Source organism: Hoplias malabaricus, chromosome 9, assembly GCF_029633855.1.
Source record: "Hoplias malabaricus isolate fHopMal1 chromosome 9, fHopMal1.hap1, whole genome shotgun sequence".
Classification (NCBI taxonomy): Eukaryota; Metazoa; Chordata; class Actinopteri; order Characiformes; family Erythrinidae; genus Hoplias; species Hoplias malabaricus.
Genome location: NC_089808.1, coordinates 31,552,536 through 31,579,237, shown reverse-complemented (window position 1 = coordinate 31,579,237; position 26,702 = coordinate 31,552,536). Strand labels below are relative to the sequence as shown.

Here is a 26,702-nt window from a genome sequence, read left to right as displayed (position 1 = left end):
TCCAGAGAGGGAATGTGATCCCTCAGTATTATGTGAAATTCATTTACAGAAAAGCTTGAGCTGCTCACTGGACAAAAAGCAATTTGGACATGTTACAAAATGGTCAAAACGAAAATGAGTACTCCTGAGCCCGATACTGGCACTTGAACATAGCATCAGTATTGGCTACAGAGCACCGATACCATAGGTGGGTTGGAAATGTTCCACTACTCACTACCTACTGGGTATTTCACACTACACGACTATTTTTGTCGATTTTCATGGCGTCTGGAAAAATATCTCGCACGCTACATGACTGGGGATAACACTACACAGCCCCAAATTCCCCAACCAAACATGCAACTCACATTAAAGACACAGATAAATACAGACATACAACTTGCTGCAGTTATTGTTTGCACTGCTGTTTATGTAGATCCACAAAGGGAAAAAAAAAATGTATATGGGTCGTGGATCGGAAAACAGTCAACGCAGTCTCTACCCGCTGCAGCATGAGCTGGAGACTAGTAGAATAGCACATAGTTGCAGCTATGTTCCACCTTAAATGGTTCAGAAACGGCGGTAGCCTTAGCATGCACCAGTGTTGTCATTTAAGGTGGAATGTAAAATCAGAATACTGTTGGAATAAAGGCTGTAACAGCATGTTGTGTGATGCACCATGTTCTCCTACAGGTAATACTAGTTATTTGGGGACATGTGCGTCCAGCACTATAGTTTTTCATAGTTTTACCATTTAATCCGTCCTCAGCTGTAGAGCTCCACTGCATGCCGCTGTGTTTACTTTTTGTGCTCTGTTTTCATTGGCTGTTTAAGGGACTCATTCAGCCGTGAGTTGGAGTTTACACTAAGAGACTATGTCCAAGTTTGGGTCGGGAAAACCTAATGTTGGGTATGCTGAGACTGAAACTTCATTTCAATTTCAATGTTTAAAATCGGGCTAAAACCCCAGTTTAAGGCATGGCAAAGAACACTGACTTCATTCAAACAGCCACAAAGAAGCACGCTACACCGGTCAGCAGCAGTCCTTAAAGTGCACTTCAGTCATGACAAATATCCTCATGACAGCCTGACTGAATAGCTTTTTAACACTGCCTACTTGTACTTGTTACTGCATTGTGGAAATATTTATTTATTTTTATGGCTCTGAAACATAATTTTTTAATGTGCAGTTAATAAAGTAAATATTCATTCAAACTTTAGTGAAACAGAATGCTAAAATCTGTAAGTAGAGCAATATAAATATCTGGAGTTATAAGCATCTATCTAGTAGTTAGGATGGATGGAGTCGGTATCAGTACTCAGTATAGGCAAGACACTTGAACATGAACTATTGGTATCGGAAGAGGAAAAACTGGTATCGGTGCATTCCTAGAGGAACAAATAAAAAGGAACAAAGTGAGGACTCTGTACACATGAAGACAAAATAGAAGAAAATGCCCAACTGAAGGAAAACAATGTGGCCATTCTTTGCATCATTAGATTCCCAACTGACTGTCTGCAAGTTGAATGTTGTCAGTAATTTTCGCTTGCTGTCAATGTCAAAACATGCATGTGTGAGTAGGAACATTTCCCTTTATGCTGTTAGTTCAGCCATATTTCACAAGGTGGCGCTACTACACCATCTGTTACTTCGGCCATATTTCACATAGCACTTCCCTTTCCCATAGCAATCCCAGTTTGTGAACTAAATTTGGAACCATTTGACAGGTTTCCACCGACACAAACTGGTTCGCGAACCACAAAACTTAGTTCCCAGGTGGACTGAAAGGGTAGGTTCTTCAGTGCAAACCTTGGCTTTGTCTGTTGGCATGTCAAGGTTCAGTAACTCAACCAGTACAGCTGCATCGCCCAGTGGAACTGGACCTGGTCATTTACAAAGTTACATAAAAATAAATGATAGGAAATGAGCGTTCTTGTTTCTGGGCCTGTGTCTGGCTCTGCTTTGGTTATGTTACTCTGCTGTTCACAAGCTCAGCAGGACGGCTTGGATCTCTGCAACATTTACCCATGCATTATCTCTGAGAGGACTGCTGAATTTCTTATTTCACGCGTCTTTGCTTGAAATATTGTAAAGGGAAGACATTTTTTGGTGTTAATTTGTTTATAAAACTCCATAAAGCTGCACACAGCTTCCTTAAATTTTATGTGCTTTAACCTGTTACGCTGAAATAAAGAAGGAATTGTAAATCGTAAAATCAACAAAATGTTCTTAGGTTAGTATTTATTTTTAAATAAAATTAACAAGAAAAACACTGATGCTAGTGTTATATAATTTGGAAAAAGGTCCTGCCCTCCATATTTTCTGTACAACAAACACACAATAAAAACCACATGTAAACACAGACATTGATATGAAGCACCAAACTTCTCCAGAGCTTCCAATGACAAGGGGATGTATTTTGGACTTTCCTGTTTATGAAAATTCCAGAAACACCTGTGAAAATTGCTGTGTGGCTAATGGGAGTCAAGGGCTTGCCTAGTTTTCATTTTTCTTTCTCTCTAATTGTTTAAAAAATATTTTAGAATAATTGTGTGAAGCATGCACATTTTAAGCAAAATGTAACAAAAACCTACAAAAATTAAATCCAGACTTTGCCTTTTGCCTCCACCTACCTCTGGAGCAGAGGAAGAACCAGGGGCACACGTTTCTGTGATAATGCTCATGGCAGATATTTTTTGGGATGATAATGGTGAGTACTTGGTCTTAAACAACAAAAAAAAAAATTACAGCAAACGTGCAGCTAGGCATAGACAGGAAGCACAAGGGGATGGTGCTAGTAATTGCAGACTTGTATTGATAGTACAGTGTAAATCCTGCAGTGAATGGTTGAGGTGTTTTGTTCTTTTGTCAGAGCGCTGGTGTTCAGTCATCTGTACACACTGAAGCAGACATTGATCTGAAACAGTCAATGAACAGTTTTGAAGGCTTGTCTGTAAAATGAAGGCTGTTTTATGCTGCTGTCTGTTCTATCTCAAGTGTAGCATAAGTCCTCGATTTGAGTAACAGACTCAGCACTGCATATGGGACACTATTTCACCTGCAGCCAAAGCAGGTTAGTGTTTTTAACTTTGTTTTGCTGTACGGATAAGAACGGTCCCCAATGTGTTAGCTGTGCTCTAATGAAATCCATTGCTTTGAAATGATTATTATAATTAACATTTTATTTTCTTTTTGATCCTATAAAGACATTGGGAACTAAAAGCTAGTTTTCTAAATTAGACCCCCTCTGTATGCCTGCCATATTAGGCTGTATATTAGGCATATAAAGGCTGTGTGCTTTATTAAAGGGGACATATTATACCTCTTTTTAAAAAAAGTTAGAATGTCTTTTGGTTATACAAAACATGTTCATGCGCAAAATCACTCACATAGAGATCTCACCAGCTCCATTATTGCCATTTTCAGTCCCTTTCTGAATGAGCTGTTTAAGGGCTCTGTCCTTATGCAAATAAGCTGTTGCTGGCCATGCCCCACCCAGCCCTTGCATTTGTCTGATTTGGTAACAGCTGCAGTCCTTAAGGTGGAATAGAAAAAAATAATTTAAGCAAACATAGCTGTTTATTCTTCAGCTTGCAGCTTTGGGTCATCTCTTAAATGATGCAGTAGTTTTGTCCAGGCGCCTGTAACTGCTTCATTGTTTAAGGTGTTTAATGAAAATATCAGATATACCAGTGTTGGTGTGAATACAGCAACAGAATTTAAGGTGGAACTGAAGTTTGAGAATTCAACTTAGCACTTGAAAGGAATTTTTTAAGATGGTATGAAATAGTAAGCAACTTTCAGACTGTACTGGTGTTTGGGCACTTACTACTAGACAGTATCAAAACATCAGTATGTGTTCACTTTTAACATTGTTGAGAGCAGCTGCGCAGTGCACGCCACCTCTAAATATATTAGTGCGGCTATGTACGTAGACTGTATATTAACAATCCAATCTTGAGAAAAACAGTCACAGGTTTACATCACTGCTGTTCTCAAAGCTCAGTCTTGTGGAGTGGCTTTTATTTTTCTATTTTTTTTCTCTTCTCCTCTGCCTTTCCTGAAGGATAGTTTCTCTTCATCTTCTGATGATACACAAACTCTCATTAACTTAAGGCGAGGGGTGCATCATTAATTTGAGTAGTCGTACGCAACGTGTTCAGTGAGCACATAGGACAGTCCAGCTCTGCCTTCACAAACACCTTCACGAACGCCAGGGTGGATCTATGCAAATCTCCCTAGTGTGACGTCACAATAAGGGACCCATCCAGACGGCTCATAGAAGCATATAATTCCTAACACAACTTTCAACTGACTGTCAGAAACTGTATGAATGTTTTTTAACCCCCGTGTTTATAGGAGTAATGGAGACCCAAGTTGAAATACAAAAGCACTCAAGTGAGTTTTGCATAATAGGTCCCCTTTAAAGTAGAAAATAATATGAAATGTCTTAAACTTTAGTGTAGTTTCACTTATGAATTTTGAACAATCCTAAAATATTATGCCATATTAGCCCACACCTGGTGTTGGGCATGGCTGTCTGCTCATATGTAGCTGTCCCATCACATTCATTTAATCACATGCAGTACATTTATATAACCACATGATGGAGTGATAGTTAACTTGGCAGTGCTTTTATTTATATATATATATATATATATATATATATATATATATATATATATATTTATATATATATATATATATATATATATATTTATATATATATATATATTTATATATATATATATATTTATATATATATATATATTTATATATATATATATATATATATATATATATTTATATATATATATATATTTATATATATATATATATTTATATATATATATATTTATATATATATATATATTTATATATATATATATATTTATATATATATATATATTTATATATATATATATATATATATATATATATATATATATATATATATATTTATATATATATATATATATATATATATTTATATATATATATATATATATATATATATATATATATATATATATATATATATATATATATTTATATATATATATATATATATATATATTAAGTAGAACTAATAAAATGGAGAATGTGTAAGTCAGTGTACCTAGTAAAGTGGCTGTTGTGTAAATTTTGTCAATGATGCTGAAACAAACCTCTGTCTCAAATTGTGCCTTTTCAAGAGACAATATTAACTTTAAAATTAAATTTAAGGTATAAAGCTGGACGATTAGTTTTGGAACACCAGCGTGCCTCAAACTGAAGTAAAACAGAACTGAGAGAGAACCTTAGAACAGTTCTACTGCTGCATACAAGGTTGGCTCCCAGTTCAGTGTTTGATTTGAGTTTGTGGGACGCTGGTGTTCCGGAACTAATCGTCCAGCATCAGTAACTCACCTCGCTAGTGCTCTTGTTGCTGAATGTAATCAGATCCTGTCTCTATTGTAAAGCAGTTCTTGAATGGGTGCTTTTATTACTGCAAAGGGGTGAATGCTTAGGCCGATGCTTAAAATCAAAGTGGTTGAGCGTGACTCTCCAGCAGATGGAGCTACAGTGGAATATTACACATGGAGTCTGTTTCTCAGGCTCTATCAAAGGTTGCTATGAACACCTGAGTATGTATCTATCCTATCTAGCAGTTTTGTGGACTTTCAGAAGCTGAGAATGTACGGTATAATACATTAAGTACAAAATGTGAAAAGAAAAATACGAAAAATTGTTGGAACAGCAAGCTGTTACCTATATCATATATTGTTTTGAAATAGCGCTTTCAAAGCTCATGCTACAGCTGAAATGTTTTGCCATATTGCATAACGTAGCCATACTCATCCTGGAAGCTTTAGCTTTAGTTTATATCTTACATTTAGACCACAATTTGCTTTAAACACTAGATCATTTATCATATGCTTCATCAGAAAGACAAAAGTGGGTGAATGTATCATATCTGGGCAACGGGGCCTTTTCATGTTTAATTTTACTCAGTGACTGACTTTCTCACATTCATTTGGAAGCTTTAAGTGATTGTTTTGTAGCATAGTTAGTAATTGTTAGCTCACTACAGATAGAATGGCTTGTGTGTATAAACTTGAATTTGTTCTTTCATGCACCTTTTTTCCCTGCATTGCTGAGATGAGCTACAATTTCTTTAATGCAGTATACAAACTGCACTAATGGGAAAGTGAGAGATGTCTGGGTGTGTGAGCAAAACATCCAGAATTAATCCCTCCATTTGTTCTTCGTATGGATTTACACATACAAATGTAATCAGTTTCTTTTATGCTTTTGTCTTTGGTGCTAAGAGAGGTTTTAAAATCTATTAAACCTCCTGAAACTTGCAGCGTTAGCAACTTTGTCCCAATGGTACACAAGTGAAGAATTTATTGCTGGTGTTGGATACAGTGACACAACTTCAGTAAAAATATTCAATATATGCACACACTAGTGCACAAGGGGAATTAAACACACCTGGAGCAACAGCTATCCCTGCCACCTGGGCAGCAGTTGGGGGTTAGGTGCATTGGCGGGCATCTCAGCCATGGAATAGGATGGCTTATGGTTTCCTTCAGAAAATCTGACCGATGCTCATTTTTAAAACTACAACCTCTGGCATGCTGAGTGGCTCCTCACTAGCCTTGCTCACTAAACCCTGCATACACTGCCACTTAAGGGTGAATGCTTTCTGTTAATACTTTTGATTTCAAAAGAAGCTTAGATTTTTAAGCACTGGCCTTGCAAAAACATTTTGACCAAAGTAGTTAAATGAAATGCCTGGCTTTGCTGATCTGAGTATTAGGATGTTTTTGAGTGTCAAGCTGTTGTAGGCTTTATTTGTACAAGGACTTTAATGTTGGCGAGCCTGAATACAGGTGCGGTGGAGGGTTTCGGGCGAGCATGGTAAAAACTGCAGAAGAGCATGACTTTTGTTGGAGTGGAGCGTTGCATTAATTGAATGTGTCCATTTAGCCAAAAAAGTATTTTCCCAATCTCAGAATTCAAAACTGAATATTTCCCTGAATATGTACGTGTTCTGGGCCAGCCCTATTGTCTTTCTCTCATTCTCATTTCCCGTTCCTTGGCTTTAGTACAACACATTGTTCCTTAATGATGGCATAGAGTACCGTGTGTATGTCAATAGACTAATTGTGCGTATCTTTTTGTTTTATAATTAATAAATATTGTCTGGTGTCTGTTTTAATATACATCAGGAATGTGTTCAAAGGGAGATTTTCCTCTGGTTTCACGTCAGCTTTAACCTGTACAATGTGATGAGTTTTCATTACTTGTATGTTTATGAAGGGTTTTCCAAATTTGTTGTGTAAACCTCACTGGGTTTGATCTCTACATGTTGTAATACTATTTTCATGTTATTTGGGAATTGTCATATTTTTTTGACACATGCTTGAATGCATCTAGTTTCAGTCCTGCCCCCCAAGAGAAACATGAGCTAATTTGCTTTACATGGCTCTGTTTGTCACGTTTTGTGGGTCATTCAATAAATAAAATCATTAATCTAATATCGATTTAATTACAATGTAACTGAGACAAAATGTAACGTGGTTCTTTGATTGTAATGTCTAAAAGCTGTAAAATTTGACAGAAGGAAACACCCTATATGGAGTGTCAGGGTCAACTGAGGGTCAAATAGAGCATAAAAGGCAATTGCTTGGAACAGGAACATTGTGGAGCTGTTTGAGGCATTTTGGTTCAGTGAAGTTGAGAAGAATCATAAATGGACATTAAAGTAATAGTGATGTCTTTTATTACCAGGATATTTCTGTCTTGCTAAGAGGTTTTAATGCACTCTGGATCCAGGCCAAAAAGTTTATTCTTCATGGAGGGAGTCAGATTAAACGTTGCAGTGCACTCAAGCTGGCTGCTGTATCTACTAGCATTAGCACACCAGGACTGACTGAAGTTGAGTTGCTAACACAGGTGTTTTAACATGTATTCATCCATTGTGTATAAAAACACTATTCCTACATGAGCTACAGCAGCACTGAGGTTGCTGAAGATGGATAGATTATCTTGTACCAGTCTTGCTGTTGATTAAAATTAGCCGGCTTGCAAACTGCTACACTGTCCAAGCTAATTTGTAAAAGCTGCTACTGAGATGCTGTTGGGGAGCCTTTATCACCTAATGATTCATAAATGAAATGACAGTTGATTCGCATTAGTCTTGCTGAAAGTTTGATTCCAAGTGCTCACAAACATTGAAATGTTGATTGCTTACAATAGCGTTGTGTTCTCACTTCAATATTTTTCAATGTTTTAATCTCCTAAAATCACCTTAACATAAGAATAAAAAAGGCGAGTAGGTGGTTTTAGAAACCAATAGTTTAAAAATAAATAAGTAAAAATCCAGAAGTCCCTCCCTCCTTAAAGGGGTTTGTTTAGAGTAGTTCTAGACAGGCAAGCCATTCATTTTTATTCAGTCTGAGTGTAATGAGTGTTTAGCATTTGGTCCTGCCTCATCACCACAGATGCATTTTAAATGGTTAACTACCACCAGTTTCAGAGAGTAAAACTCCCACAATTGATATAGAAGTCTTTGGGGAAAAGTTTTAATTCCTGTTCCCAAAACACCCAAATACCCTTGCGTTGCTTTGTGATCGCTGGGGTTGCCTCCCTGCCCCCATGTGACGGATGCAAATTATTCAGGCTCATTGCATTTACACTCATTGTTCACACACACTATCCATTATCGAGCTGAGTCTCGCTGCAGCTTCATGTTATGTTTAGCCATGCCCCATGTACTCTGTGTCCTCGCGGCATGTGACTGTAACCAAATGTTAAATGGAGAATTTCAACAGAAGTCTCCACAACCCGCCCCCATAATATACCAAGATGACACAATTCAAACTGTTCTGTTTCTCTAGAGGACAACTACTTCAGCAACTTTAAGTGCTCTGCTGCATCCGTTTGATCAGCAACGAAGGTCCTGGAAAGAACCAAGCATTTATTGACCGCAGAATGACACTGGCTGTCTGCACAATGCAGGCAGGTATTGGAATCCATTTGATGTAAATAAAAGCAATTTAAGAAGAGATAGTTAACCCTAAAGTGATCCCATGTGATGTCAAGTCAATTGTAGAGGGCAGTTTAAGAGAAATTAGGACTTTGACAAATCCTTCATAAGCGTACAAGTAATTAAAACAGCAATAACCAACCATGGGGTCCTTAGGGCCTTCATATACACTGAATTTCAGCTCTGCTGGTGTTGTGAAATTATTTGTGTCAATAAGATGGATACATTTTCAGCATTTGATCTTGTTGTTGACTTACTGCGAACAAATTATTTTAATCATTGGACTTCCCATGTTTTTTTTAATTTATAAGTTAAATGGACTTCCCAAAAAAGTTCCACCAGATTCATGAATGCTTGCTAAACACCAGATTTTTGATTTTTTTTTATAAATTGTAGAAATAAAGTCTGTGTTTACACAAAGTACAAGTTTTTCAGAAAGTGAAACTTGTATATTATACTCATTCATTACACACAGACTGATATATTTCAAGGATTTATTTCTTTTGATTTGATGATTATAACTGACTACTAATGAAAACCCCAAATTCAAAATCTCAGAAAATTAGACTATTTTGAAAAGGTTATATATTGAAGACACCTGGTGCCACACTCTAATCAGCTAATTAATTCAAAACACCTGCAAATGGTCTCTCAGTCTAATTCTGTAGGCTAAAAAATCATGGGGAAGACTGCTGACTTCAGTTGTACAAAAGACGACCATTGACACCTTACACAAGCAGGGCAAGACACAAAATGTCACTGCTAAAGAAGCTGGCTGTTCACAGATCTGTGTCCAAGCACATTTATAGAGAGGCGAAGGAAAGGAAAAGATGTGGTAGTAAAAAGTGTACAAGCGATAGGAATAACCACACCCTGGAGAGGATTGTGAAACAAAACCCGTTCAAAAATGTGGGGGAGATTCACAAAGACTGGACTGCAGCTGGAGTCAGTGCTTCAAAATCCACCACACACATGTATGTAAGACATGGGTTTCAGCTGTTGCATTCCTTGTGTTGAGCCACTCTTGAACAAAAGGCAGTGTCAGAAGTGTCTCACTTCCAAAAAGGACTGGACTGCTGCTGAGTGGTCCAAAGTTATGTTCTCTGATGAAAGTAAATTTTGCATTTCCTTTGGAAATCAAGGTCTCAGAGCCTGGAGGAAGAAAGGAGAGACACAGAATCCACGTTGCTTGGGGTCCAGTGTAAAGTTTCCACAGTCAGTGATGGTTTGGGGTGCCAAGTCATCTGCTGGTGTTGATCCGCTGTTTTCTCTGAGGTCCAAGGTCAACGCAGCCGTCTATGAGGAAGTTTTAGAGGACTTCATTCTTCCTGCTGCTGACCAACTTTATGGAGATGCAGATTTCATTTTCCAACAGGACTTTGCACCTGCACGCAGTGCCAAAGCTACCAGTACCTGGTTTAAGATCCATAGTATCCCTGTTCTTAATTGGCCAGCAAACTCACCTGACTATAACCCCATAGAAAAGAGGGGTTTTGTGAAGAGGAATATGCAATACACCAGACCCAACAATGCTGAAGACTGCTATCAGAGTAACCTGGGCTCTCATAACACCTGAGCAGTGCCACAGACTGATCGACTCCATGCCACGCCACATTGCTGCAGTAATTCAGGCAAAAAGAGCCCCAACTAAGTATTGAGTGCTGTACATGTTCATACTTTTCAGTTGGCCAGCGTTTCTAAAAGTCCTTTTATTGATCTTCAGTAATATTCTAATTTTTTGAGATACTGAATTTGGGGTTTTCATTAGTTGTCAGTTATAATCATCAAATTAAAAGAAATAAACACTTGAAATATATCAATCTGTGTGCAATGAATGAGTAAAATATACAAGCTTCACATTTTGAATGAAATTATTGAAGTAAATCAATACCTTAATGAACACTTGGTTATTTAACATGGCATGATACTTTGGTAGAGGTAACACACCTCTAAGCTTTTTTCAGCAGGCTTTCCTTTTTGCCATACAATCTTCGACTTTACTTCTCAGCCCACCCACCGCCCTCTCTTGCTTTCCAAGCTTGTGGACAAGTGCTTTGTAGTCTGTAGTTCAGCAACATATAGTGGCAACTTGGAACAAATCAAAAAAGGCCTGAACTGACTTGGGCCTTCATCCTTCCAGTCTAATGTCCAGTCCAGTGTCATCCAGAAAAGAAATTGGCAGCTGCTTTGGGGAATTGCCCAAAGATGCTGTGTGTTCATTCTAAGATGTGGAATGGAATGTGCATGTTTGAAGTGTCTCAACAAATTTTATGGATGGTTCACTGTCCAGGGTAAGCTCCGGTCTGAAATAAGGATTGGTAAATGGGTCGTCTCTCTGATATCCGATGAATGAATGACCTCAATATCGGACCCTATACTCATGAGATCAGATCATGCTTTTCTTTTTTTTTTTTTTTTTTTTTTTTTTTTAAGATTGTTGTAAAAGTGTTGTGAAAGGATCAACTTCAACTTTGGAGTGAACAGTGGTCTCATTTGCCATTTTTGCTCTTGGCATATGCTTAAAATAAAGTAAGAACTTTACAGCACATTTAGAATAACACTAACAAATATACAGAAATATGTAAAAACTAAACTTCACTTTCACAGCCATTATTGTGCACCTAATACGCTTGAGGAATTTATTTAGAAAATTGAGTTCAATCAGCTGAAATAACATGCTCCACTCTAAGTTCCTGATTCACTGTGCTGATTATTAAACACTTTTTCAGCAGGTGTCTTGGAGTTATTAATGCGGTGTCTAATTTGTTCTTCAAACACTCCAGGCACACACAACTCTGCCGTTTCTGCCACCTTTAGCTCACTGTTCTGAGCACAAAGAAGGCTCTATCAGTGCAGCTGTCTTCTCTGCTGTCACACACACAGCAGCAAATCAGTGTTATCAGGTTCACTGTCCTGCTCTCCAGACTTACAGGTAAAGTCCAGACAAAGGCCGCCCTTCAGCTCTTTCTCTGCTTTTCTACCCTCTGACAGATCAACATTGTGTGGAGTGCAGGCCCCAAAAAATTTTGAAATGCCAGCTTCCACAGTAATGTTTATCATTACATTAACTATATGAACTCTTAGCGTTTGTGTCCACTTCCTTCTGTAGGGTATTTATCGCTATAGGAAACATTGGAAATGAATGCATTTCTGTACTTGTGCATCATATATGGGATTTCTGATTTATTTTTTCTCTTCATCCCATTCTCTCCTTTAATGTTAAGTTTGTGAGAATATTGACTCATTCTGTACAATTTGACCTTAAATTTTAACCTGTACTTTTATATCCTACTCGAGAGAGCAGTTAGAAATGTGAAGCCATTCCCATGTGGTGTTTTTTCTTTTAACAGAAGCAGCTGATTCAGTGTACAATTCTGCTCGCAACCCATCAAATCAATAGATACAACGTGCCTCAGTCAGTTTATTAAAGGGAGCATCTATGATTGTCGGGGACTGCAGTTCTTTCTGGTTTGTTTTTACATTCAGAAGAGCAATGGCATATTTGAGGAGACTGTACGTAGCTTAAGTTTAACTTATCTGTACATTTTTATTCACATTCTGAAACTTGTTTACAGACACTAGGGTTTCTTAAAAACATTAGAGCGGTTTCCAGCAGAGAGACACTGAAGAGCTAGCAAATGGTGAGGAAACATCTGAATCTGCCCTGTGTTGTTCCTCTTTCAAAAACCTAGAAGTGTTGTAAATCTTGAAAACAAACTACTCTAAGCAATATATAATTGAATTAAAGGCACATTAGTTAATATTTTTCCCTTAAAATTACAGCCTAAGTATGATACTCCATTGGCCTATAATAGGCAGAATAGAGCCTCTGCTGTTGCTACTCCATGCACCACAGAAACTGAACTATAACTTCTGAAATATGGTGTAACTGCAGGAGAGTGCTGGAAAAATGAATTACACTTTGCAACGGTAGCTGAATCCCAGGTGCAAAAATACCAAATGTTACCTTGTGTTCCTTTTATTCACTCATCTTATTTATCCCCTTCCTCCTGATAAAGGTTGCTTTGGGTCCAGAGCCTCCCCAGAATAAAAGGTTGCCAGGTGGGATCACACCAATACATCACATATCAGTATAAAACAATCAACAACCTTAAATTCAAAATATTTCTTCCTACAACTTTTCTGCCAGATCAACTGGCAGAAGGCTTTTTGATTTCTAACATAATACCATGGTTTATTGTACATCTGATATTTTAAAACCAAACCACCTCCACAAGCCACTCCACTTCTTTTAGATTCTTCAACCTCAGAGCCACATTCCACACCCTACTTCACTGTGGCTAAATGACTTGTGTAAACAAAGTTTGCTGTATAATGGGTAACTGCATGACATTACTGAAACAAGTCAGAACATCACGATTGATTTTTTTCTTTATTGTTTTAACAATTATGACAATATTTTCGCGAATGATACAGTATAGAACAACCCTAATGGTAACACTGCTAAACTTTCAAAGAATCTTTGGTTTCATGGCCCTTTTTAATGCTATCAGAAAACCGGTGGGTGTATAAGAGAATCAATGTCCTTTTTTGGGTGGACTGTGCATTCAGGGCAACCATGGTTCACGTGGTCTTTTTAATTGCTTGTATTTCACATACGTTGCCTTATTTAAATATGACAAGCTAATCTTAGTACTTCCTAAATATAGTGAAGCTAAGCTGATTTGCATAGCCTTACAAGTATCAGTGTGTGCAGCATGTAATTAATCCCAGGACACTGTCCATCTAGCCTCAAAACAGCTTAATGATCCTATTATAGATTCTTTCATGTCATGTAACTGTCATTGGTTTGGTAATGGCTTTTTTGTGGAGTGGCTGTCTTATCTGAGAGGGGTATCATCTGGAGCATGACAGTAATAACTAGGTGTTTTTGATTGGATTTTCATGGGCGTATTGGAAAACATGGAGGAGGTGGGGGGCTGTTTGTTCAGGTAACTCTCTAAGATGGGTAAAGGATTAATCCCTACATTTAAGATAGAACCAGGAAGTATAAACAATATTATGATGATCCAGCTTTGGATCTTAATGTTGCCATTCCAGTACAGCTGCATAGAATCAAATCTCCCCATTTATTCAATAAGCAGGTGGGTGATACTGCTGCACCAGAGCTGCTTTAGTTATACCAAAGGTTAGCCAGAGGAGCCACATCGCAGCCTCTAGATTTTAAAGCGGGCTCATTGACAAATTTCAATCAATAGCTAATTTATACACTACACGTTATTGAAAGTTACTTATTAGGCTTAATGGGGTACACTTACACTGCTTTATTAAACTTTAAGCCAAATCAGAGAAATAACCTAGGCAATAGGCCGATCACTTCTAAAAATAACTTGAATGCTTTGTGTAGACCCATATTACATATGTTTTGTCCATTATTGATAAATATTAGAATATCAAATTTAATCAAAGCTTATGTGGGATAGAACTGTTAACTCTACATTCAACCCGCCACATTGATCCAGGCTTGGGACTGAAAGTGATAATGTCTGGATCAGACTTCACAATGTTCATGTCAGATTAGCTTTATAAATTTCAAATATTTCATATATAAATGCCATTGCACTTAAAATAGTGCTGCGTCCATATGTCGGAAAAAAGGGGTTATTTTTCAAATAAGTTTGTCTTAATTTAGGGCAATTCCATTATATTAAGGCTTACCAGTCAGGGTTCCTTTTAACACAGTTACTGAAGTGGTATATGATCTGCGTACAAATAACGGATTCGGTCAGAAGGACAGAAATTTATTGGGGTCTAATGTGCTAAGTTGTCAATTAGATCCAATGACGAAAATGATAATATGGCTAACAGGGGATAATTGTCTTAAATTCTACAAAAAAAAAAAGTAGAATGCAGAGAGAATGTGGGCTTCTATGCTTTTTGCTGAGACTCTCCCAAGCACATGCAGAAGAGCTGTGTATGAGGAATCTATTCATCTTTCCCATCTATAATATAGAAAATCAGCCCCCAGTATGGTACCCACAGCAAAAAAAGATCAGCAAGGTTGTGAACAACCACTTTTTTATACCGAGGTAAATACTGGTTGAAATACTATTTCAACCAGACATGTTATTGATCAGTTGTAGTTGCCATACATCATAAGGTTCTGAGTTACTCTACCTTTTCTCCACATAAAACATTGCACCATAGTGTCATTAAACACAGACTTTTTTTTTATTTTTTTATTTTTTTTTAAATCCATTGCATTTTACTGTTCCAGTGCATTCCAGGTAAGGGTTATCTACCATGGATATTTCTTTCTTGGATTCAGTGGTACTTTAGATGATGTGCAATATAGCATTGCTCCTCCAATAGTTCTCAAGTTTACAGGCAAAGCCAGGACTGATAACCCCCAAGGACAGAATGCTTCGGCCAGTAAACAAAATATGTAATCTCTCACCAAAATCGATTTCCCCTTCATCAAAAATCGAGCAACAAAAAGGTGTCACATCAGAGACACGTCCCTATGGTGGACAAGGATAAGAAATAAGAATAGGGCACATCTCTGTCAGCCAAATGTGACACTTTACATCTCACCTTCAAGATGTTTTCTGAAGCATGAGGCCAGGGGCAATATGGAATGAAGAGGTGGGACCCTGGTGTTGACAAATATCGATGGAGTTATGAGTTAAATCTAATATTTAAGTTTTTAATCTGGTGGGTCTAAAAAATCTAGTGAAATAATGTATCTGTAACACTAATCTTGTTAATCCTGCTCTCAATTGCTAAGTTTCATAAATGTGCAATGATACTGTCCACTACTAATGTAACATCAAATATTTTGGCTAGTTGTTTAATTCCCAGTGTAGCAATGTTTACTATGCAATGTTTAAAATTCAAACAAAACCTCAGATGTGATTAACAGTAGGAAATGTAATCAATTATTTAATGACATTCCTATTTTACATGTCACACTGTGACGCATTGACTAACGTAAATTTTGTAATTTTGCAAGTTGCAATCACCCAAAGAAAGTACAACAAAAATGTAGAGCTGCAATAAACTGCACATCCACAGCTCCAGCAGGTGGCAGTGATAAAGTACGAATTCCTGACCATTGACATGGATCACAGCCTAAAACAGATCTTTAAATTGAACTACAGTAAATCCTTATGACATCTTGGTGTTGGTTTTGGGTACAACCCTCCCGCTCCCTGGCCTTTCTGCTTAATGAAAGTAATTGGTCTCAATGCAATTCAGCTATGTGCTGAACACAATAGATTTTCTCCACTTAACGTGAACAGAGATCAATGCTTTGGAATCATTGGGGAATATAGTCTGTAAATAAAATGTTAGATTAGCACAACTTTCTGCTGAAGCAAACATGGTAAAATAGAACTACAGCAAATGGTGTATTTGAACAGCTTGTAAAAACAGTATTCCCCTCACTTTCTCAGGATCTTGCAATACTTGACTTTCCTTGAAACCATCGTCTGTGATTTCAAACTGATCTAGGTACATCCCGTTCATCCAAATACTTCAGTTTTCAGTATTTCTGTAATATCGTCAATAACAATTTAACACAATATTTTGTGAATTTACAGTTCCATGTCACACTACGGAAAACTAATTTTATGAAGATCAATTTGAAGCTTGTTCATGGGATGTATTTTTGAAAAATATGGAAAATATAATTTTTTTTTCCTCCTTGATTTTTGTTTTTTCTCTGAAATGGTCTTTTGGCACAGACCTTAAAGGTATGAACCTTGTTTGTAGTATGTTTTTGTAGTAGTTTTTTTTTCTCTTTGCAGTTTTTCCTCATAAATTCAACAAAAATGTTCATTGTGCATAAATGTGTTTTCTCTGGAATGTGTTTGAACTTAATTTCAGTTCAGCCAAAATGAAGAGGGCTGTCTGTTTTTGTGTAAAGCATTTTCATTGTGTGTGTAAACATTTAAAGGTCTGTACTCTGTATGGATACACCCCTTAGTCCCCTCCTTTACAGCTCCAGCACACACTCGTGTTCTTTCTGGCGCTCGCTCTCTTGCTCTCTCACTCACTCCTGGCCCCTCCTCTCAGCTGAAACTCCCAGCCTGCGAGTGCTCTGAAATAAGAGCACGCTTCAAACTCAAACAGCAGAGTGGGTCATCTCTCCTCTTCTGCTTTCTTCTTGCCCTCCATTCCTTGCACTGTTTCTAAGCCAGTGGTTTTGGGAGTATCCACTTCTTGGCATTATGGTGCATGCTCAAACACACCCGATCAGCTGTTGATAAGTTGGAGTGTGTTGGAGCAGAGAAAACGTTGAAGCGCGCTGGAAAGGGGTCCTCCACGTCTAACGTCACAAGCCTCCGCTGGAGCGGACTCCCCAGGGGTATCGCACAGCCTGGATTTGGGGGTCTGGGGCTGCCTGGGGCTGCCCGGCCCCTGCAAGCCCACAGCTGAGGGCACCTGGGCACTGGGGAACTGGAGCGCAGAGGCTGGGGGGCATGAGCCAGAGCAGGGGGCCATGCTGAGCACTGTGTGGGAGACGGAGGGGCTGCAGACACTGGGCATCGTGGTGATCGTGTGCGCATCTCTCAAGCTGCTGCACCTACTGGGGCTCATCAGCTTCTCTGAGGGTAAGAGGATATGGCTACATTTGAGTTTAGTCATGTAGCCTCCTTAGGATGTTGACGAGAGAGCAGTTTGTCAATATGGTGTTTACATTATTAGTTTGTAAAATTGGAAAGTGGATGCTCTGAATCTTAGAATTTGAGCCTCATAAACGCTGCCTCTGGTATTTACCAGCCTTGGTTTTTGATCAAATGTGTATATATTCTCTTGTTAACACTGATAACAAATCAGGTTTACACTTAAATAGCAGCTTTCACAACCCCAAGGTCACTTTACAATGTCAGGAATGTGTGTGGGTGGGGGGCACAGTTACTAAAGTACTAAAAGTACCCTCAAGAATTTACGTAAAATTGTGTTTTTCCAAATACATTATCACAAATTATTTACATAGCACAAAAACCAGTACTGACAGACATTGGCTGTCTTTACTAAGAATTGGTGTGGGTTTGTTTGAGGGTCTTCGTCTTAAGCTTTTACCGACTTGAAGTGAGTCTTAATCATGGTTATGCTTAGACCCCCCCCCCCCCCCCCCAAAAAAAAAAACATACTTAAAATATTGGATCCCAACAGGTGTTGTAAATCATTTTGGTTGAATCCAGTCTCAAGTCCCCCTCAACCTGTGCTTTAATTTGATTAATGCTTCTGGTTTCAAATCAGCCTGCGACATAGATCAACTATATGAATCCAAAATTTTTAAATATCATTTGAATGTGTAGCTTTGTAAGACTTAATACTTTGGCTTAGTGAGTTTTGCTTTAATGTGCATTGCAAGACAAAGCTAACCATAAAGTTCAGATTCTTAATATGTTGTGGAAAATGATTATGCTGTGAGTTGTGGACTGCTTTGGTCACATGCACACCAAAAACAATATAGTACAGTAAACGCCTCTCCTGTTAAATGTGTGTTTACATATATACAGAAGCAAATGCTAGTTTAAACATTTAAAAATGTGCTCCACAACCAGCGGTCGCCTGCTATTTGAAATTTGGTAAAATGCTGTTAGACTTTTTTTCTTCTTTCCCTCCTCCTTCCCACTTCCTAATATCCTAATGGCAGAAAGCAGAGAGAACTAAATTTAGAGGTGGAAATGTGTTTTGAAAGGGAACAAAATGGATGAGAAAGTAGAACTTTAATATTTGAAAAACAAATCAAAGTGGGGGAAATGTTTGTCTCTGTCCATCTAACTTTGGTTTCCAGTCCCAGATCTTTAAACCATGCTCATGGCTACAGTGACAAATTTCACATGTCAAATTTCTAAGCATCTTTTGACAAGCACAAGCATCATCACATCCAAAAATTTATAAAATTGTCACTTTCAATATTGCTCTGTAGAAAGGAAAACTGAAAAAAAAAACACTTATGAATGGACTGAAGTGTATTAATTTCTCATTTGATCGGGACCTTTAGCTCAGTGTATATGTGGTATGTGGAGCTCTAAGATTCATGTTTAGGTAGCCCTGTTATATAATGTACATTACATCTATAACACCCAGAGGTTTTGGTGAAATACACTGCCAGCTTTATTATATGTTATAGCTTTAATGTTTCATTTAAAAGGGTCATTTAACATCATTAGACAGCACAAGCGCTGTGTGCCAAGGTGATGTGAAACTCAGCTGGTGCTTTTAGCCTCCTGCCTGCAGCTGTCAGAAGAGCTGTTTGTTTTCTTAGCCAAGCTTCAGACTTAACACTATAAAGCACAGCCCTCTGTCAAAGAGAAATTATATTCATCCCACTCACTAAAATTTAGAATTTGTAAAGCTAGCTGTGGTTCCAGAAAGGTCAGTTTCCTCTCTGCAAATTCATTGTTCTGTAATGAAGAATGGCTCTTTAGTAGACTTGACTAGAAATGCACTAAACTTGAATTTTACCTTCCATCTTAAACACAGCAGATCCATTCTGGCACAAGATTCTTATTCCAAAAAATTCTTTACAATTTGTGGTTGAATTCTGGTGTCTTTGCCCCTTAAATGATGCAGCAGTAATATTACCCCTGTCACAGATAGACCTGGGGTATAAGCGTTAGGACAGGGTATTGGGATGAGGCTATTCTGGCACCCAGTCTTTTTTTTTTTTTAAATTAAGTGTACTAAATAATATAATTGCCCTATACAGAGGAAACATTTTAGAAGAACCATATGGAAAACCCCAGAAAACTTTTAGAAATGTTTGAGGCATATTGACTTTAAACGTTAGTTTGCAGAGAGGCTAATGTGCTAGTGTATAGTGACAGCTTAAAAAAGGGGCCGTTATGAACATCAGTGAAGCATTACTTTACTTTATTTCCTTCCCATTTTCTTTATAGCTGGTTTACAATAATAAACATTTGTTGTTTATCACACTGAGGCTGATGGTTGCCAATGTGAGCTGAAGTTCAGCTGGAGCTTTTTAGCCTCCTGCCTGAAGCCATTAGCAGTTATTTTGTAGCTTTGCTTCCAGTCAGCATTTGTATTTCGCGATCTGAAAATGTACATCCTTCAAGTTGTCTTCGGTCATCTACTGGATAGCACACAATTTGATTAAAGTTATAATGGAGAAATTGCAGCTGAAACCTTAAAATCAGTTGCTTGTATACAGCCTATTAGCTGTCCCTGTTTTGATGTGCTCTATTGTGGCAGTTTGCTTGGATCCCTGCTTTGATTTTTCTGCAAGCTGTGTAGCTGAGTGGCATTGGTAGGAATACCATTAGGACAGAGTCATGACTTGATCAGTGAAGCAGAACTGGAAGAAGTTCATTATACACAAAATGACCAGACATTTCTAGTCACCCTCATTTAATATTTCTTTAGAAGTCAAGTGTATGGATAGGTGCTTTAACCACACTTTGTTCTACTAACAAACTATTCTTCTGGGTAAGCTTCACCCTACATATTAGATCACCCCTACAAGGACTGTTGACGTTAAGCTGAAGTGTTGTTACTGAGTCCTGTTTAATTTTAGGTGGTTCTATGGCGAGGATGCAGCATTACCAACTGAATAGACAAATTTTATTTATTTTTTTTACATGCTATATTTCTCTTAAGTGCAATATTCTTCAAATGTATTTAAGTTGTTTCTTGTTTTAACTTGCACTGATCAAGAGTAGAATTCCTAAATTCATTGTAGGCTGTAGTTTGTATCATGTCAAACGCGTTCTATTGCAAAAGAAATTCACAGAAATTTGAAGATACAATATATTCAGGTTTTTTAAGAGAGATTTTTTAAAAAACAGTGTTTAAAAAATTATATTTATATAAATAAAAATTCAGGGCCATCCTTTTTTCAGGTTGCTTGGCGTTAAATGGTCTGCAAAGTTATGGAAAATCAGTCGGGTACAAAAATGATTTAAATTTCGATTTCAGATATTGTAACTGTCACTGCCCACATAGTTCTATGGGTTTTTGTTTTGGCACAGAGTTTAATACATCCAATAGAAGGCAGCTTGGCGTGAATTTTCTGACTGCAGCTGATGTGGCTATGATGGTGGTGTTGAGGTAACGTTTACTGTCTACAAAAAAATAAAGCAGTGGTGTAAACAGCGGTGGACTGTGAGGTCATTAAATACTTTTATGTAGATGTAGTAATTAAGCTTCAAAAATGAACCTGTTTGTGACTAGAACCAACACCTAAAGAATATGCATGTACGTGTATTGCATTGTTTGGTGTTGGGTCATTCTCAGCTCTGCAGTGACATTGATGTGATCGTGGTGGTTGGTGTGTTGTGCTGGTATCGGTGGATCATAAACAGCAGTGCTGCTACAGTTGTTCCCACTCAAACTCTGCTATTAAACACAACTTGTTGGTCCACCTAAGATGGAAAGCCTCTAGGGGTAGGGTGTGTGGCATGGGGATAAACTACATAACGAGTACAGGATTATTAAATTAATTTAATGTATTGGAAATGCTAAAATTGTATTCATTATGGTAGCCTAAAATCATCTTTTTTTTAACTGCACTTAACACTGGGCTAGATGTGCTTTGAAGACAAGTCCATTATCTCTCTATTGATAATGGATAGGCGGAGGTTTTCCCTGTTTATATTTCAGCCATCAGCAAAGCAATCTCTCTGGTCCCTGACCAGGCATAAAGGACATTAGAACACCTACTTGATTTGTGCGTCTCGGCAGTGTGGATCTTAACACTGCCATTGGATCATAGCACTCACTGAGGAATGGGAGGACTAATTAGTGTGTCAGTGAAGATAAATATTGCCCACCTCAGCTGTGCACTTCAGTGTGTACACACCCTTTAGCGCCTCAAATACTGAGTGCGCTTATGTCAAATTAACAGTGGCGCCAGCTATTAGTAGACAGAACATTGTGGGCACAATGGCGACAGACCCCTTTTTCTCCTGCCCTTTGTCTCAGACATGTCCATGTGTGCAATTCACAAGCTTCTGACACGTCTTTAAGTCTGAACTTTAGCCTCAGACCCTGAGCCACATTAGATGAGCAATGGTAATGGGCAGACGAGCTGAAGCATGAGGACCTTTTCTAGTTTTATCTACCTTGCTCATAATATTTCCTAACATTGTCACGGAGTTGTAGGTGGATAATTAGCAGAGAAACACAGCTCAGTGAAAACCTTGAGCTGCACCCTTAGTCTTGCATTTGAACCTTTTTGGCCTTTTTTCAAAAAGGGCAAAGATGAGCAAGAAATGTCAGTGTTTGGGTGCTTAGTGTACAATTGGGTGATAGAAGAAACCCTTTAGATTAGACCAGTGGTCCATGTGGTCCCCCACACCTTGTAGATCAGGGGTGCACAAATCCTAACTTTGCTGGATAACCCCCTCCAGGACTGGCGATTCCTTTGCTCTCACACTTGATTCAACTCACCAGTTAATTGCCAGGTTTAAGGGTTGTGTGTTAGCATGGGAATCACCAAACTTGGCTGGATACCGGCCCTCCAAGACTGGAGTTGTGCACCCCTGTTGTAGATATTTTTGAGCATCTACATTTAACAAGCATCTTCAAAGCTGAAGTGGAAAACACGAAACATTTATCTGTCTTATACACTTGGCTTAAACCCCATCTGGGAAAGAATTGCTTAGTCCTGGACCACCCAGTATTTTGAATTGTGATATTTTTATTTATTATTGATATCATTGTTCTCTCCTCCACTAAAAGGAGGTTATATTGTAGGACTATGAGACATGTTAAGTGTTTCAGAATGTTGTTAGTGCAGTACTCTGCACTCTTGCAATTGACGCCCTCCATGTTTCTCTAGAGAAGGGACAATGCGAAGTAGAGTACGCTCGCTGGGTGAGGCCACATGCTCGTGGCTCCCTGTTGCAGACCTTCGCAGCTGACTGCCGGCCCCTGAGGCTTCGCCCAGCAGCTTGGCGGGGGTCACACGAGAAGCATGGAGGGTAGCCCTTCCCACTGCCAATCAACAAACATTTGCATGTGGTTCAGCCTGAAAATGATCCATTTTTTTAATTATTATTTTTATTTTAATTTTGTCCCATCGGTTTCATACTCCAGCACGGATTTTTCAAACTGGGGGAATCGTGTTCCCTCCCTGGAAAAAGTGGAGGAGCGCCATATGTAATCCACTATGCGCATGTATGCATAGCACATTGTATTTCTCTACACACAAATTAATTTCTTTGGGGCATAATTATGGAAAATGTGAAACATTATGTAACTTACACACACAAACTTTAGATTTTTCGTTATGAATACATTTAAGTAGAACATTTTTTTTATTTATTTTTTATTTATTTATTTATTTATTTATTTATTTATTTATTTAAGTCTTTTGACCTATCACCTCTTGCTGCTTCACGTTCCACTATGCATACCACTGTTTGAGAACCACTGATTTAAAGGAACTATCACACTCATCAATGTACTGTTTTGTCAACAGAAGACATGAAGGCATAACAATACAAATAATAACTGAGACCTCAGATGATGCACGATGATCCGTCTGTTGAATAAAATGACAGTGTAAAAACATAAACTAATGGTCTTCATGTTAAATAATATGTATTAATTCTTGGTTACAGATGAGGCAAAAAATATCGGTAGCTAGCCTTGCTAAGCTAACATCTTGCTAGCCTTGTTAAACTAGTCTCTTAAATGAAATTGCTCATTAAGCTTTTCTGGGTTAGCAGTTAGCACACAACTGTGAGATTACACCTTGATTTAATAGTTGCTTAAATGTTTCAGTGCTATTACTGTCAAAAATATGAACCTCATCAAAACTCACCTGACTTTAGGTAGTCTTTTGGTCCAAATGTGTGCTTTCAGTAGTGGTGAGTGTCAGGTTTCTAGAAACCTATCTGGACATGTGCAGTGCCCTTCCGTGTGTAATGAGCCATATGCCTGGGATTGAGGAGCTGTTTTGATATCATATCTAATTATTTTAGCCAAGATTATGCTTCAATATATTTTTACCAACTATATGCAGGTTTCTCACCTTTTAGCTTCATATATTTCCATTATTTCCTCTTAATTCCCATAAATACCCTTTATTTTCCATGGTAAATTTTTCAACTTTGAAAATTTTGCAACCCTAAAACACCCAAGGATTTTTCAGTGGCTCGCTCCAACACTGCATTCTTTGCTGAAAAACGAGAAAAGGCATCTGGAAAATTGACTATTGAGGAGGTTGTTAACTGCATGAAAAGAAACACAAAATGAATGTAGCACAAAAACAGAGTTAATTGGAAATTCAAATAGTGGATAAAAGAGTAGTTTTCCTCAAATATACCGGTCCACTCTCACACGATTGTGGAGACAGCGCTATGATTGGAGCTACTTTGGCAAGTCACAAAAAATGAGTTCTTGTATTTAATTTTGTAGGTTGCTAGTAGCACCAGATCCCACAAATTGTGTCCCCTTTGACATGACACATTGCTTACTCCTGCACTGTGTAGAAAGTGTTTGCTCATGTACATATTACATACCAGAGCTTCAGTGCCACCCCCTCTTTTCCTCTTCTTAAGTACCCAAATGTTGAGTAGATTTAGATGTATGAGCTGCTACATTTCTACCTTCACCTAATGATGCTTATTTGGTGATCTACAAGGTCATGTGTTGTAAAGGACAATGTGTTCTCTTGTGCTTTTCCAAGACTCTAATTCAAGCAGCGGTTAAAGGCATCGGCTGACATGACCTTTCCACTTAAATTTCCATGCGTCCCCTCAGGTGGCTTTAGTCATAATCAGAGAGACGTTAGAAAGTTGACTTCACATTGGTGGAGGCTTAATTGGGAATGTTCTGGTCTGTTAATTAAAAGGCTTAATGGAAACGAACAACCGTCTATTCTAAGGACTTACATTTAGGGCCTGTTCTGAGTGGCAGGATTCAATGTTCTAAAAGACATTGACCACATAAGCTTTTAGTAAGGTGTGGAACAGTATGTACAGTTAAATGGTCCTCCATTTTATCTGAGTATTGATCTCCATTAAGAAGAAGCAATAAGTGGAATACGACAGAAGTTGCATTTAAGAGCACAGAAAAACATTTTATCACAAAACAGGCGCAGTATTTAGTGCTTGAGTAACAAATAGCCAGCCTGCCTTTTGTTTGGTATGAAAGCAGATATAAATGCAGAAAAACCTTGACCGCAGATTGTCATATGGCAAGCATTTGTGTGCTTTTGAATGCCAGTCGTGTCTCATAGTAGAATGAAATGGCTCAATCTCAGTGTGAAATTTTCTTGTGGTTAAACGAGACAGAAAATTGATTTCAAAGGCTTTGCTGTTGTTTTGTCAATTGCAATGTTTTATCTGTTACATTTAGGGCCACATCACGTTTGTCTTGTTCCTCCAGACGGCCCCAAACCTTTCTGATCACCTTCAATGAGACTGACTACAAGACTCTAAGCAATAGTCATTTGTTGCACATGTCTGTGAAAATTGCAATACAAGGTCAGCAAGCTTTGAAGATGAATGCCTGAGGCTCAAGTTGCCAGTTTGTAATTCATTGTTTTCACCAAAACATTGTGGGCTGAATGTGCTCAGTCATCATTTTTTTTTCTTCAAGTTTAATTAGCGAGCTAAATGTGGAATAATATATCCATACAAATCTGGCAGTAGTGTCTTGCATGTTTATTCATTGAGCGTAGGTGCCCTTATGCATTATTCATCAGATTATATTTATTCTCAGTTTTCTCTCTAAAAGACCCTTTTGTAGCTAAGAATGTTAACAGCCCATGTTTACTTTGTCTATCTCTTTCTGAATTTGCCTCATCTCCATAATATCCTTGAAAACTGTTCACTTATTTTCTGCCCAGTTTCCTACCTCATCTTTCCCATCTTAAAGGGACTGTGTGGAAGCTAGTTTGTCTGTGCCTCATTTAAAAACAGTTTTCTTATATGAAAGTATAAAAGATACAAGACAAAGCTGAATGACGAGGTGATTTGTCTGGTCACAGATAAGGGAAACACTGATGGCGTTCAAAGCCGTCAATTACATCATAGATTCCCTCAACATGCTGGTGTCATTTGTCTGATTGTAAACATCTGACTGCAAGGGAAAGCTTTGAAGTCAGCAGAAGATGCATAATGTCTAACCATCGCAGCATGAGATGTCTTTCATCAAAGCATGTTTACTTTAAAGAGGAATACATGTAGGAAATGCGGGTGACTGTGTCTTCTGCCAGGAAGCTTATCAATAAGTTGTCTTAAAATGTTTCCTATATCAAAGTCTTAACTCTTTTTTTTTTTTTGTGTTGGTTTTTTTTTTTTAATAATTTTAAAAAATGACATTGACTCATTGGTCCATGCGATCCATACTGTAGAGCAGTGGGCACCAACATTTTTACGTACAAGATCACCCTTTGAAATCTGAACAAATGAAAGGTCTACCAGCGTAAATGGCAGGCTTAGGCTACTTAAAAACAAAGCTGTGTACGTCTCCATCGCCTCCAATAACAGAGTTAAACTGTTTACTTTAGTAATGTACAGCTGAGGGTTGCCTGAGGAAACAGGTGTTCTGGCATGGGCTACTGATAACTATCCTACACCAGCCTTGTGCATGCACCACAATTTTTTTATGTTTTCAAGTGTTTTTCATGGGATGTGTTTTCCTCCGGTGCATTATACAATCTTAGCTTACTGTTTGTTTCAGCGTTCCAAAACTGCACATGCTGTAAAAAATGATCAAAAAATTAATGTGTAAATA

General features: G+C 38.0%; 1 protein-coding gene across 4 annotated transcripts in view; it reads left to right on the top strand.

Moving 5' to 3' along the window:
* kcnip4a (potassium voltage-gated channel interacting protein 4a) overlaps nt 1-26,702 on the top strand; it is a 162,282-nt gene that overhangs the window by 104,247 nt on the left and 31,333 nt on the right. The window contains exon 1 of one of the 4 annotated variants that reach the window (XM_066680446.1): nt 17,482-17,593. The exons of the other annotated variants lie outside the window; for them this stretch is intronic. Coding sequence (XP_066536543.1) covers nt 17,482-17,593 — 112 coding nt within the window. Of the gene's footprint in view, nt 1-17,481; nt 17,594-26,702 lie in introns of those variants that run through there. 4 annotated transcript variants of the gene reach the window in all.